The sequence below is a fragment of the Vulpes lagopus genome, chromosome 11 (genome assembly GCF_018345385.1).
Source record: "Vulpes lagopus strain Blue_001 chromosome 11, ASM1834538v1, whole genome shotgun sequence".
Lineage (NCBI taxonomy): Eukaryota > Metazoa > Chordata > Mammalia > Carnivora > Canidae > Vulpes > Vulpes lagopus.
In genome coordinates, this window is record NC_054834.1 from 68,946,188 (window position 1) to 68,957,693 (window position 11,506).

The 11,506-nt window shown below is 54.9% G+C and overlaps 1 protein-coding gene across 2 annotated transcripts in view; it reads left to right on the forward strand.

Moving 5' to 3' along the window:
• AP2A2 (adaptor related protein complex 2 subunit alpha 2) overlaps nucleotides 1–5,286 on the forward strand; it is a 92,749-nt gene extending 87,463 nt beyond the window's left edge. For both annotated transcript variants that reach the window (XM_041773904.1, XM_041773905.1), the window contains exons 17-22: nucleotides 1,580–1,669; nucleotides 2,508–2,631; nucleotides 3,887–4,003; nucleotides 4,093–4,162; nucleotides 4,288–4,422; nucleotides 5,112–5,286. In XM_041773904.1, the coding sequence (XP_041629838.1) occupies nucleotides 1,580–1,669; nucleotides 2,508–2,631; nucleotides 3,887–4,003; nucleotides 4,093–4,162; nucleotides 4,288–4,422; nucleotides 5,112–5,189 (614 nt within the window). In that variant the 3' untranslated portion in view covers nucleotides 5,190–5,286. The remainder of the gene's footprint in view (nucleotides 1–1,579; nucleotides 1,670–2,507; nucleotides 2,632–3,886; nucleotides 4,004–4,092; nucleotides 4,163–4,287; nucleotides 4,423–5,111) is intronic.
• The last annotated feature ends 6,220 nt before the right edge of the window (nucleotides 5,287–11,506 follow it).

Sequence of the window (11,506 nt, forward strand, 5' to 3'; positions counted from 1 at the left end):
TCCTCCTCGAGTCCACAGGACAGCTACTGTCAGCAGAATGCAAAAACCTGTGTGGGAGGATGTGGAGGGTGGACCCTCATTCACTGTCCAGTCGGCGGGGAGGGAACCTGGTGCAGCTGCTCTGGAAGACAATGTGGAGGTTCCTCTGAAAATCGAGAATGGAATGACCATATGATCCAGCAATTCCCCTTGTAGGTATTTATCCAGAGTCAAGAGCAGGAACTGGAGTGGAAGCTCTACACCCATGTTCACGGCAGCTGATACATGGGAGCCACCCAAGTGTCCATCAGTGGACAAGGGGATAAATCTGGCCATCCACATGCTAGATGGTCACTCAGCCTGAACAAGGAGGGATGCGCTGACACCTACCACAGCATGGGTGGACCTGGGGGACGTGCTGCTGAGTGACACAGGCCAGACACCAGGGGACATATCCTGCAGAATTCCACCACACAGGTCCCTAGAGTCTCCAGATTCACAGGGACAGAGTGGACAGTGGTCAAAGGGCCGGGGGAGGGATGGGGTCAGTGTCTCCTGGGGACAGAAAGTGGGCAGTGGCCACTGGGCCGGAGGGGATAGGGTTAATGTCTACTGGAGAAAAAGAGTTGACGGTGGTCACAGGGACCAGGGGAGGGATGAGAGTCAGTGTTTCCTGGGGACAGAGAGTAGATGGTCACAGGGCCAGGGGAGGGATGTGGTCATTGTCTCTGGTGGCAGAAAGTGAACAGTGGTCAGGGTTGCGGGAGAGATAGGGGTTGATGTCTCAGGGGGACAGAGTCTCTGTTAGGGATGATGGACAGTCCTGGAGATGAACAGTGGGAACGCTGCACAACAGTCTGAATGTGTGTAGTGCGCCTGAGCTGTGGGCTTAGAGATGGTGAAGATGGTACATTTTATGTTACATGTATTTTACCAAATTAAAAAAAAAAAGCACTTTTGAGTGTCCCCCCAAGAAAACTGTCCACTGACTGTAGGGGTGCTGCTGGGAGGGCTTGAGGACCAAGGACTATCTGCTTCCCTCTTGGATGTCGTCTCTGAGCCTTTTGAGGACGCAGGTTTCCGTGTAGGAACAAGAGCAGGTGTGAATAGCAGGAGAGAAAGAGTGCCTCTGCCTTCCAGGGATGTTTTAGGGACATTGTATGTACTAACAGAAACCTCCTGGGAACTCTGTGCTGGGAATGGGTGGTGAGGTGTCCGTCTTCTGGGCTGTGACTGCCCCCTGCATTCAGGGACAGGGGGTGGAGCTGCAGTTTGTCCTCAGTGGGGTATTTGAAGTTTACTTTCCATTCTGAGCTCAGAAGGTCCAGCCGTGCTGACCAGGGGCATTGGTATTGGGGAGGCAGGCTGGCCAGGCCTCCTTTCAAACTCCCAGGTCACTGGTCCCAGTCAGGGCGCTCTCCCAAGAAAGGCCACATCTTAGATGGAGAGCTGGTGTTCTCCCAGCAGGGGGCACCATGATTCCCTGTCCACCCGTGACCCTGGCTCTCCCCTGGAGTTTGGATAACAGTGACTCTTGTGGTTTTCACTGTCAATGTTCAGGATGTGTGTGAAACATTGTGAATCGTGGTTTCCCTTCTAGGTCGGATGTTTATATTTTATGGAAATAAGACCTCCACGCAGTTCTTAAATTTCACTCCAACACTGATCTGTTCAGACGACCTTCAGACGAATATCCTTGGTTTCATCTCTTCTGTGTCCCCTGGCAGATGGGCATTTGGGATTTAGTGGAGGGTTTTGAGGAAGTTGTTCTTTATCAGGAGAGCCAGGTGTTCTGGGGCTGTGGCAGCCTTGAGCCACTGTCTCTCATTTCGAGGGAGCTGCTGGTAGCATGTGGGAAGCTGGCATGCAGGCATCTGCTGCCGGACTGTTTGGTTCCACAGACTCACTTTTGTTTTCCCTTTTTTCATTCTCCTGTCACATGATGTTTAAGCCCCTCTGAGCTCTGGTCTCCTCCGGGAGTCTTCCTGAGAGAGCGGCTGCTGACAGCAGAGTGAGTGTGGGCTGTGGCTGCCTGGCCCCAGGGCCTCACACCTGTGCTATGCTGTGCTGGTCTTCAGCGGCTGTGTTCAGGTTGCAGCCTTGTCCCCATAAGTACCAGAAACGTGGTTAGAGTAGGACCGGCTGATGCCAGCTCCGGTATCCAGATCTTTTTCCAAGGATGGGTCAACCAGAGTGAGGCATGCGAATGCCCCAGCTCACCTGACAAGGATACTGCCCGCCCCCCCCACCCGCCGCCAAGGAAGTGATTGAAGCAGCAACCTGTTTGCCACAGGCCAGGTCTGTGTTTTTATTTTAAGGTAAATGTTGAACATAGATTGTTAAAGGCAAGTGTTTCCAATCAGTCATTAAAAATAACGTGTGTAGGATCAACTGTATTAATGATTTCTTCCAAGATGAGGAGCATGAGCTCTCTTACAGACCGCCTTCTATAACATTCCGGGGCTTACTTGGCTTGGGCATAATTCTCCAGTGTTGACATGCCAACATGGCCTCCTTGACACATACACATCTGAGCTTGCAGACCAAGCCCGTGGACCCGACTGTGGATGGTGGAGCCCAGGTGCAACAGGTTGTGAACATAGAGTGTGTGTCTGACTTCACGGAGGCACCAGTCCTCAACATCCAGTTCAGGTAAGGAGCTCATGGGCCAGTGAGTTGAATGACCAGCCTGCTTTGGCTTGGAGCTTGGGGCTGTTGGGTCATGCTTGCACAGAGCCACGTCCTTGGGAGTCCTTCGTCCTAGGCGAGTCTCCACATCCTTCCTTTGGAGGTTGTTGTGAGGGCTAAGTGGGTAACCCAGATGAGTGGCAGCACCCACCATGCACACTGCAGTGTTAGGTGCACAGCATGTAGAAGGTGTGTGCAGGGTCCTGGGAGGCCACTGTGAGACGGCGCGGTTTCTGAGGTCCTGTGCCCTTTCATGAGAGAGAGTGGGAGAGAGAGAGAGAGAGAGAGAGGCAGAGACATAGGCAGAGGGAAAAGCAGGCTCCCTGCGGGGAGCCCAATGCGGGACTCGATCCTGGGACCCTAGGATCACGACCTGAGCCGAAGGCAGACAGACATTCAACCACTGAGTGTCCCCATTTTGGTTGTTTTAAAAAGACTTCTTTATTTTAGAGAAGGAAGAGGGGGGGACGGTGGGCAGAAAGAATCTCAAGCAGACTCCCAGCTAAGTGCAGAGCCTGATGCGAGGTTGATCCCAGCACCCCAAGATCACAGCCTGAGTGAAATCAAGAGTTGGACACCAGCTGAGCCACCCCACGCCACCCCAGTGCCCTGTGTTTTGATTATTTAAAAAAAAATGGATTTTGTATTACTACTCCGTTCCTGGCTGTCATTTGTCAGTGAGTAGGACAAAATGTATGTGAATAACTGATTTCTGTAGGGTGTTTGTACAGTTCAAGTTTTGGAACAGCATGTTTTCAAACATTAAAAACACAGAGAACTGAAGACCGTACTTTGTAGAATTTAGGGAAATAGACATGCAAATTTTTGTTTCATTTTGTAGGCAAATGCTTTTTTTAGTTTCTCTTCATAGCAAAAAGGAAAAATCCCATACAATTTAAACCAACTTGGAGTTGTAGGAAATGGGCTGTGAGGAAAAGTGAGGAGATGTGGAAGGCTTAGCTGGGCCATCCTGCCTGAGGCCCATCCTTGACCTAGTCTGATGGGCCTAGTGGTGTCTGGCTGGAGCAGCACCCCTGGATGTGCATATAGAGGCTGTGCCACCCTTCCAGAACATTTCATCCCCCCACACCCGGACCATAGCAGCAGACATTCCCTGTGCCCTGCTGATTGGCACATTAGGGGTTTAGTTGTCTAGTTGAGTGTTAGGATTTCCAGCTGCCCTTGTGCCCTGCTCACTGCGTCTCCATCTTACCCGTAGGTATGGGGGAACCTTTCAGAATGTGTCCGTTAAGCTGCCTATCACACTCAACAAATTTTTCCAGCCCACAGAAATGGCTTCTCAGGATTTCTTTCAGCGTTGGAAGCAGCTGAGCAGGTGAGTGCGGGACCATGGGGCACAGGGCAGGGCTCGGTCCTCCCATACTGACCAGGCTCGAGGTGGTGACCCCTGATTATACCTCACAGTCCCCAACAGGAAGTGCAGAACATTTTCAAAGCAAAGCATCCGATGGACACAGAAATCACCAAAGCCAAGGTAAGGCCTATTGATGGGCATTCCCAGGATTGGGGTGCTTCCTGGTCTCTGGAGGTTGGTCGGTTGTGTTATTGTCCCTCCATGGTCCCCAGTCTCACTGCCCTGCATGCCTGTCTATTGCACAGATCATTGGGTTTGGTTCTGCACTCCTTGAAGACGTAGATCCTAATCCTGCAAATTTCGTGGGAGCTGGTATCATACACACCAAAACCACCCAAATTGGATGCTTACTGCGTTTGGAACCAAATCTGCAAGCCCAGGTCAGACTTCTTGAGGAAATTGTTATATACACCCAAGTTGTGTGCTTGTTGTGGTGTCATGTGTGTTCTAAGTGGAGTCATCTGAGGAGTTCCCATAGATGTATACACCCGTGTAACCTCCATCACCCTGCTGGTACATAGACCATTTCTGTCACCCCAGAAAATTCCCTGAGGTCTGCGCTCCATCATTCTCAACCTCTTGTGGAGACCGCCACTGTGGGGCTGCTGTTAGGCCAGCCTGGCCCTGCCCTCCAGTACTCAGCCCTGTAGCTGTGTGTGTGTGTGTGCCCTTTGGGTCCCCGTGGGCTTACCTAGTCCTATGGATGGGCACCTGGGCTCTACCAGTGTGGGACCATTCTGAGTAGAGCTGCCGTGTGCCTCTGTGCAGCTGTCTTTCCTTTACTTGGGATGAGCTGCAGGATCCTCTGGTCTGGGCACTGCCAGTTTTCCAGAGTTCTGTGCCCCATCTGCAGCATGCTCCATGTGTTGCTGCCACTTGTTAATTGTTAAACTTTTTGTATTTTAGGTGCTTGAAAGTATACGTGTTTGCCTAAGTCTTTGTAAAAACGTGGGTGCCTCCAGGGAATTGCTGAGCAGGGGAGCCCGAGGGGCCATCTGCTGTCCCAGAGCACTCTGCTGAGGGTGCACGAGCCCGCATGTGGCCACTGACCTGCCGTGTTCTGTTTCAGATGTACCGACTCACGCTGCGCACGAGTAAAGAGACCGTCTCTCAGAGGTTGTGTGAATTGCTGTCAGAACAGTTTTGATCCACGAGGATGGAGGATCAGGCTCCTGTGTCTTGCATTTTTCTTCATCTGTGTCATTTGTCTTCATTGCTGTGCTGCAAATAAACAGCCCTGTGTACAGGCGTCTCTCAGCCTTGCTTCTCCAAACCAGATCCCTTTCGGGTTGGAGTGGGCATACTAGTGTGTGTTCAAGAACGAGAGGCTGAACTTGGACTACAGTGGGGCCAGAAGAAGGGAGCATGGGCCCAGGGTCGATGTTCATAGAGATCAAGACAGTTCTGTACTTAATCTCCCAAGTAAAGGGAAATGACAAGTTTGAATGAAAATACAGGTTTTTTTTTTTTTTTTTTTTGAAATGGTATCAAAATGCTACTGCTTTATTGCTGATAGTTCTCAGATTCTCTGAGAGAAGCAGCAGCAGCTTGTCTGTCATGGGGCAAGATCTTAACTAGGCCGTTTGACTATTGTAGTGGGTAATGCCAGGTGCGGCAGATGTGTGACAAGGCCCATGGCTGGCGCAGTGTGTCCATGAGTGGTCTGGATGCCGCCTGCAGGGCCCTGGGTGTGTGAGCACAGTGCACATGGTCTGGCTGCAGCGTCCACTGGATGAGTCTCTGGGGCAGGGTTCAAAATACAGAAGTTGGAAATATTGGTGTTTATGTGACCACTGATGAGAGCACGGATGTCGGATTGAATTCTGTCTTTCCCAGCACTGTGGTCTTAAAGGGGTGTTGGTTTGTGCCACCTGAGTGTCTGAGGCCTTTGGTTTACAGTGCAGCAGCTGGGGGTTGCTGCTGGGTCTAGAGGATGTGTAGCTAGTCTCACTCATCCCTGCACCCCAGAGAGTAGACCATAATCATAGTCACCTTGGCCTTCCTTTGTTTGATCAGAGGGTCAAGTGTAGGTGGCAAAGCAGGTTCTGCAGGGTGAGCTACTCTTTCCTGGGGTGTGTGGGACCTTGTGTCCCACAGGAGGGCCTCTGTGTGTGGCTAGGGATCAGAGAGCCATGCCAAGGGTGAGCTAGAGCCCAGCTTCTGTATGCTGTTCCTGTTCTTGGCTCTCGTTTGTCACTGTGTTGGCTGTGTCACAGACACAAGCCGCCTGGCTGGGGCAGGGGCAGGTCTGAGCCAGGGCCTCTGTTCTGTTGGTGGGAGGATGTGCTATATGGGTGAGGGTGTTGCTGGCAGACTTGTCCTAAACAAAAACATCTGTTGTTGGCACCTAAGGGGCCCAGGGAGAGCCAGGGTCTGTGCATTCCCCTGCTTTGTTAGCAAGGACTGGGCTCCTCAGAGACATGCCCTGGGGGAGCCCTGTGGAGTGGCAAGGGGCACAGGCAGCCGTTTATTGCAGTGTGGGTCTCAGGAAGGCAACTGGAGGGAGTCACAGTTTCTGTGCTGGTGCCATTGCAGAGGCCCATGCTCAGAGCCCTGTACCTACTACTCTGTGTAGGTGTGGGTTTGGGAACTCATAGATGCCCAGGGTATAGGGAGACAACACAGAGCTCACAGGCCAGCCCCTATGCGTTGGCCAATGCTAGTTTATTTGTTATCTGTTCACAGTGTGTTGGTCTTGCATGGCATGTGTGATGCCCCTCCCCAGGGTGAGCTTGGTTGGTGGGCAGGTGCTTATACTGGCTGGTGCTTGCATCCTCCCCTCCCTTCCCTTCCCAGGTTGTAGTATCCTCGCCCCGCTGTCACCTTTACTGCTGCCCTGTGCCTCTTCTCTGCTCATCCCTTGCTCAGATGCCTTGCATCTCGTGGGACATGTGTCCCCTCTTTTCAGGCCTCCTGCTAGAGTGGCCTTTCCCGTTGCCCCCTCCCAGGCACCTGTTGCTCAGGCTGTTTCCGGGGGCTGGTTCTGGCAGGGATGGGTAGCCACCTTCAAAGTCTGAGAGGCTGTGTGGACAATCGACCGGTGTGGCTAGGAGGCACCATTTTATTGCCACCTGCTTGGCTTAGTCAGGGTCTGTAGCCCCTTCCTGGCAAGTGCCCTGGTAAGCTGTGTGTGGGGGCTTTTTGACGTTGTGCCTTATGGAAGGTGAGGGGCTGCTGAGCACAGGAAGCCAGTGTCAGGAGGGGTAGTGGGGCTGGTGTTGGGAGGGGTGCTTTGTCCTCACACCTGGGGGGCTGTTTCCCCTAGACCCCACAGTGCTGTGGACTACATGCACAGCTGCTGAACATCTGTAGTGTTAATACCAACTGCTGTCCCAGCACTTCAGGGTCTGAGCAGGGCAGCACAAACTGCTTCTGGTAGGAGCTGACGGGGTGGCAGCAGCTACAGTGGGTGTCCACTTGGTTCGTGTAGATGTTGAAGCTGCAAAGAAGCCAGAGCCAGGAGTGTGGGTCAGGGCCACTGCCCCCAGAGTGCTCCCATGGCTGCTGGACCACTCCAGAGAGAAGGATGTGGACCGAGTTTGAGTTAATAGGCGGGACCCTCGGGCAGGCCCCAGCACTCTTGGCCCCTGCTGACCTCCCCGGCTGTCAGGCAGTCAGCCTTAGGCAGGTGCCATGGACATTGGGAGCTGCTGAGGGTACCTGCCTTTCATCCTATCTCACTGGGGCCAGGAACTTGCTCTGGGATGGGGTCAGCTCTAAGCTCTGGTCCCAGCCCTGTTTGGAGGCTGCTTGGGACAGCACTCACCTGGCTGAGGCAGGACAGGAACCCTCACAGCGGGTCACTGTCACATTGGCTGTGCACCCTCGGTACGTGACCTCCTCCTCAAGTTCCTTCACATCGCAGACCCCTGGGAGCCAAGATAGGTGTGGTCAGAAGCCAGCCCCTGGGCATGGAGGGGGACTGACCCAGACCTGACCCTGAGGACAGGACATGTGACGTGGGGATGAATGCGACTCAGTTGAGTATAGAGAGAGCAGATTGCAAGCTGCACAATTGTTTACATGAGGCGAGTATCCCTTCCTGCCTGTAGAGGGGTCTCCCCTGGGCTCCTAGCCCTGCACTCGGGCCCCCAGCCCAGGCAATTTCGCCTTGTCCCAGCCCTGCTGACCTCAGATCTCACAGCTCTGCATAGGAACAAAGGCTGACGGTCTCTCATTTTGGGTGTTGCTGCTGAAAGCTGGATACCCTGGGAGTCCCTTAAATCAAGGGTTTTCTGAGGGCTGTGGGGCCACTGTTGGGCCCCTCCCCTTGTGGCCCAACACCAGCCCTTTGGCATGGGCGACTGGTCTCCTGCAACCAGAACCTGCCAGAGGAATGAGGGGAGGCTGAGCTGCCTGCTGACCTCAAAAGAAGTGAAAGTGTTACGGAGAAGAAAGGAGATTGCTGTACAATGAATACGAAGCCCCTGTCAGTAGTGTGCACGTTGGCTGAGAGGCAAGAGCATGGCCTGGAAGTCAGCGGGCAGTGTGAGAGGACAGTGAAGGTGGGGGTCAACAGATGGAGGAGGCTGAGCTGAGTGACGCTAGCACAAAGGAAGCAAGGTGGACTAAAGAGATAAATCGCTTACCTGTAGAGCTGGATGGAGATGTCACCAGAGAGGAGACAGAGGGTCCCACAGTAGATGGGGATCCTATATTAGGCAGGGTTGAACTCCCATGGCCAGAGGTTGGGGTGGTCAGGATGACAGTGGTCGGCAGCCTACTGATAGTAGTTGGTCCAGTGGTGAGATTAGTGGTGGGAGAAGTAATTCCCACGGTGGATGAAAAGATACCAGATGTGGGGTTTCGAGTGGTGAGGGATGTAGACTGTAAAGTAGTAGAATGGGAAGAGAGATTGTGGGAGAAGGGGGTGCTGGGTGTGGTCTTGGTTGAGGAAGGAGGAATGATGGTGCTGGACACTGAGCTAGGACTCACATGGGGAAGAGGCTTAGTGGGCAGAGTAGAGGGGAGAAGAGTATGGGGGGAAGGAGAGGACCTGGAGGACAACATGGGGATGGAGGCACCTGAAGAATAAACAATGGAAGAAACAGAGGCAGTAATTGATGTGCTTGGAGAGCTTGAAGAAGTCAGAGTGTGGGAGATTGAACTTGAGCTGGAGAAGAATGGAGATGGAGTAGAGGATCCAGTGTGTGTGGCAGTGGAAATGGGAGAAGGCATGGGCTGCTGTGTTGGGCTGATGAAGATGTGGGAGGTGCGGGACACAGAGGACATGGTGGAGGTGGACGTGAGCGTGTGTCTGGCAGTGGAGTAGAGAGACGGTGTGGGTTCATATGTTGGGTTGATGACCAGATGGGAGGTAGGGGTAACCGAAGCTGTGGTGGAGGCAGACGTGTGCATGGAGAGGGTGGTCCCAGGGTGCGATGGGCTGGGGAAGGCGGAGGTATGGACGGAAGATACCTCCTGGTGGATGGGTGCTGATGGATACGACTGTCGGGACGTGGAGGTTCTGGCTGTGCTGACTGAGGTAGGGGTGGCAGTGGTCCGTGTCAGTAGGGGTGTGGTGTGCGTGGGCTGTGTGCCTGTGCCGGGGCTGTGGGGAGATGAGGATGGGGTTCCAGTGTGTCTGGTAGTGGAATGGGGAGAGGGTGTCGGGTGTTGTGTTGGACTGATGACGAGATGGGAGGTGGGGGTCACCGAGGACGTGCTGGAGGCAGACGTTTGAGTGGAGAGGGTGGTCTCGGGGCGGGAAGGGCTGTGGAAGGCGGTGGTAGTCCGGAAGGATGTCCCGGTAGGGGGACCTGTGGTGTGGACTGTGCTGGTGGGGACAGCAGGCGAGGATGCAGCGTGAGAGGTGTGGGCAGTGTGCGGCTTGCTGGTCGCTGCTGAGCGAGTCCAGGAGGTCGTGGTCACTGTCCTCGGAGCGTGGTTGGAGATGGTGGTGGGATGGGCGGAAGAAGCCTCCTGGTGGATAGGTGATGTTGGATGTGACCGTGGGGAGGTGGAGGTGTTGACTGTGCTGACCGAGGTAGGGGTGGCGGTGGTCCGCGTCAATGGGGGTTTTGTGTGCGTGGGCTGTGTGCCTGTGCCGGGGCTGTGGGGAGATGAGGGTAGGGTTCCAGTGTGTCTGGCAGTGGAGTGGGGAGAAGGGGTCGGTTGGTGTGTTGGGCTGATGACTAGATGGGAGGTGCTGGTCACCGAGGACGTGGTGGAGGCAGACGCGTGGGAGTAGATGGTGGTCTCGGGGCTTGACGGGCTGGGGAAGGCTGTGGTGGTCCGGAAGGATGTCCCCGACGGTGGACCTGTGGTGTGTGTGGTTTTGGTAGGGACAGAAGGTGTGGGCGCTGAGTGAGACGTTTGGAGCGTGTGGGGCGTGTGTGAGTTGCTGGCCGTTGCTGAGTGAGTCGGGGAGGTTGCGAATCCCGTCCTCGGAGTCTGGTTGGAAGTGGTCCTGGAGTGGGTTGAAGAGGCCTCCTGGTTGTTGGGTGATGTTGGATGTGACCCTCGGGAGGTGGAGGTTTTGACTGTGCGGACCGAGGTAGGGGTGGCGGTGGTCCGGGTCAGTAGGGGTGTGGTGTGCGTGGGCTGTGTGCCTGTGCCTGGGCTGTGGGGAGATGAGGATGGGGTTCCAGTGTGTCTGGCAGTGGAATGGGGAGAGGGTGTCGGGTGTTGCGTTGGACTGATGACCAGATGGGAGGTGGGGGTCACCGAGGATGTGCTGGAGGCAGACGTTTGAGTGGAGAGGGTGGTCTCTGGGCGGGAAGGGCTGTGGAAGGCGGTGGTAGTCCGGAAGGATGTCCCGGTAGGGGAGCCTGTGGTGTGGACTGTGCTGGTGGGGACAGCAGGCGAGAATGCAGCGTGAGAGGTGTGGGCAGTGTGCGGCTTGCTGGTCGCTGCTGAGCGAGTCCAGGAGGTCGTGGTCACTGTCCTCGGAGCGTGGTTGGAGATGGTGGTGGGATGGGCGGAAGATGCCTCCTGGTGGATAGGTGATGTTGGATGTGACCGTGGGGAGGTAGAGGTGTTGACTGTGCTGACCGAGGTAGGGGTGTTGGTGGTCCGCGTCAATGGGGGTTTTGTGTGCGTGGGCTGTGTGCCTGTGCCGGGGCTGTGGGGAGATGAGGGTAGGGTTCCAGTGTGTCTGGCAGTGGAGTGGGGAGAGGGGGTCGGTTGGTGTGTTGGGCTGATGACAAGATGGGAGGTGCTGGTCACCGAGGACGTGGTGGAGGCGGACGCATGGGAGGAGATGGTGGTCTCGGGGCTTGACGGGCTGGGGAAGGCTGTGGTGGTCCGGAAGGATGTCCCCGACGGTGGACCTGTGGTGTGTGTGGTTTTGGTAGGGACAGAAGGGTGTGGGCGCTGAATGAGACGTTTGGAGCGTGTGGGGCGTGTGTGAGTTGCTGGCCGTTGCTGAGTGAGTCGGGGAGGTTGCGAATCCCTGTCCTCGGAGTCTGGTTGGAGGTGGTGCTGGAGTGGGTTGAAGAGGCCTCCTGGTGGATGGGTGATGTT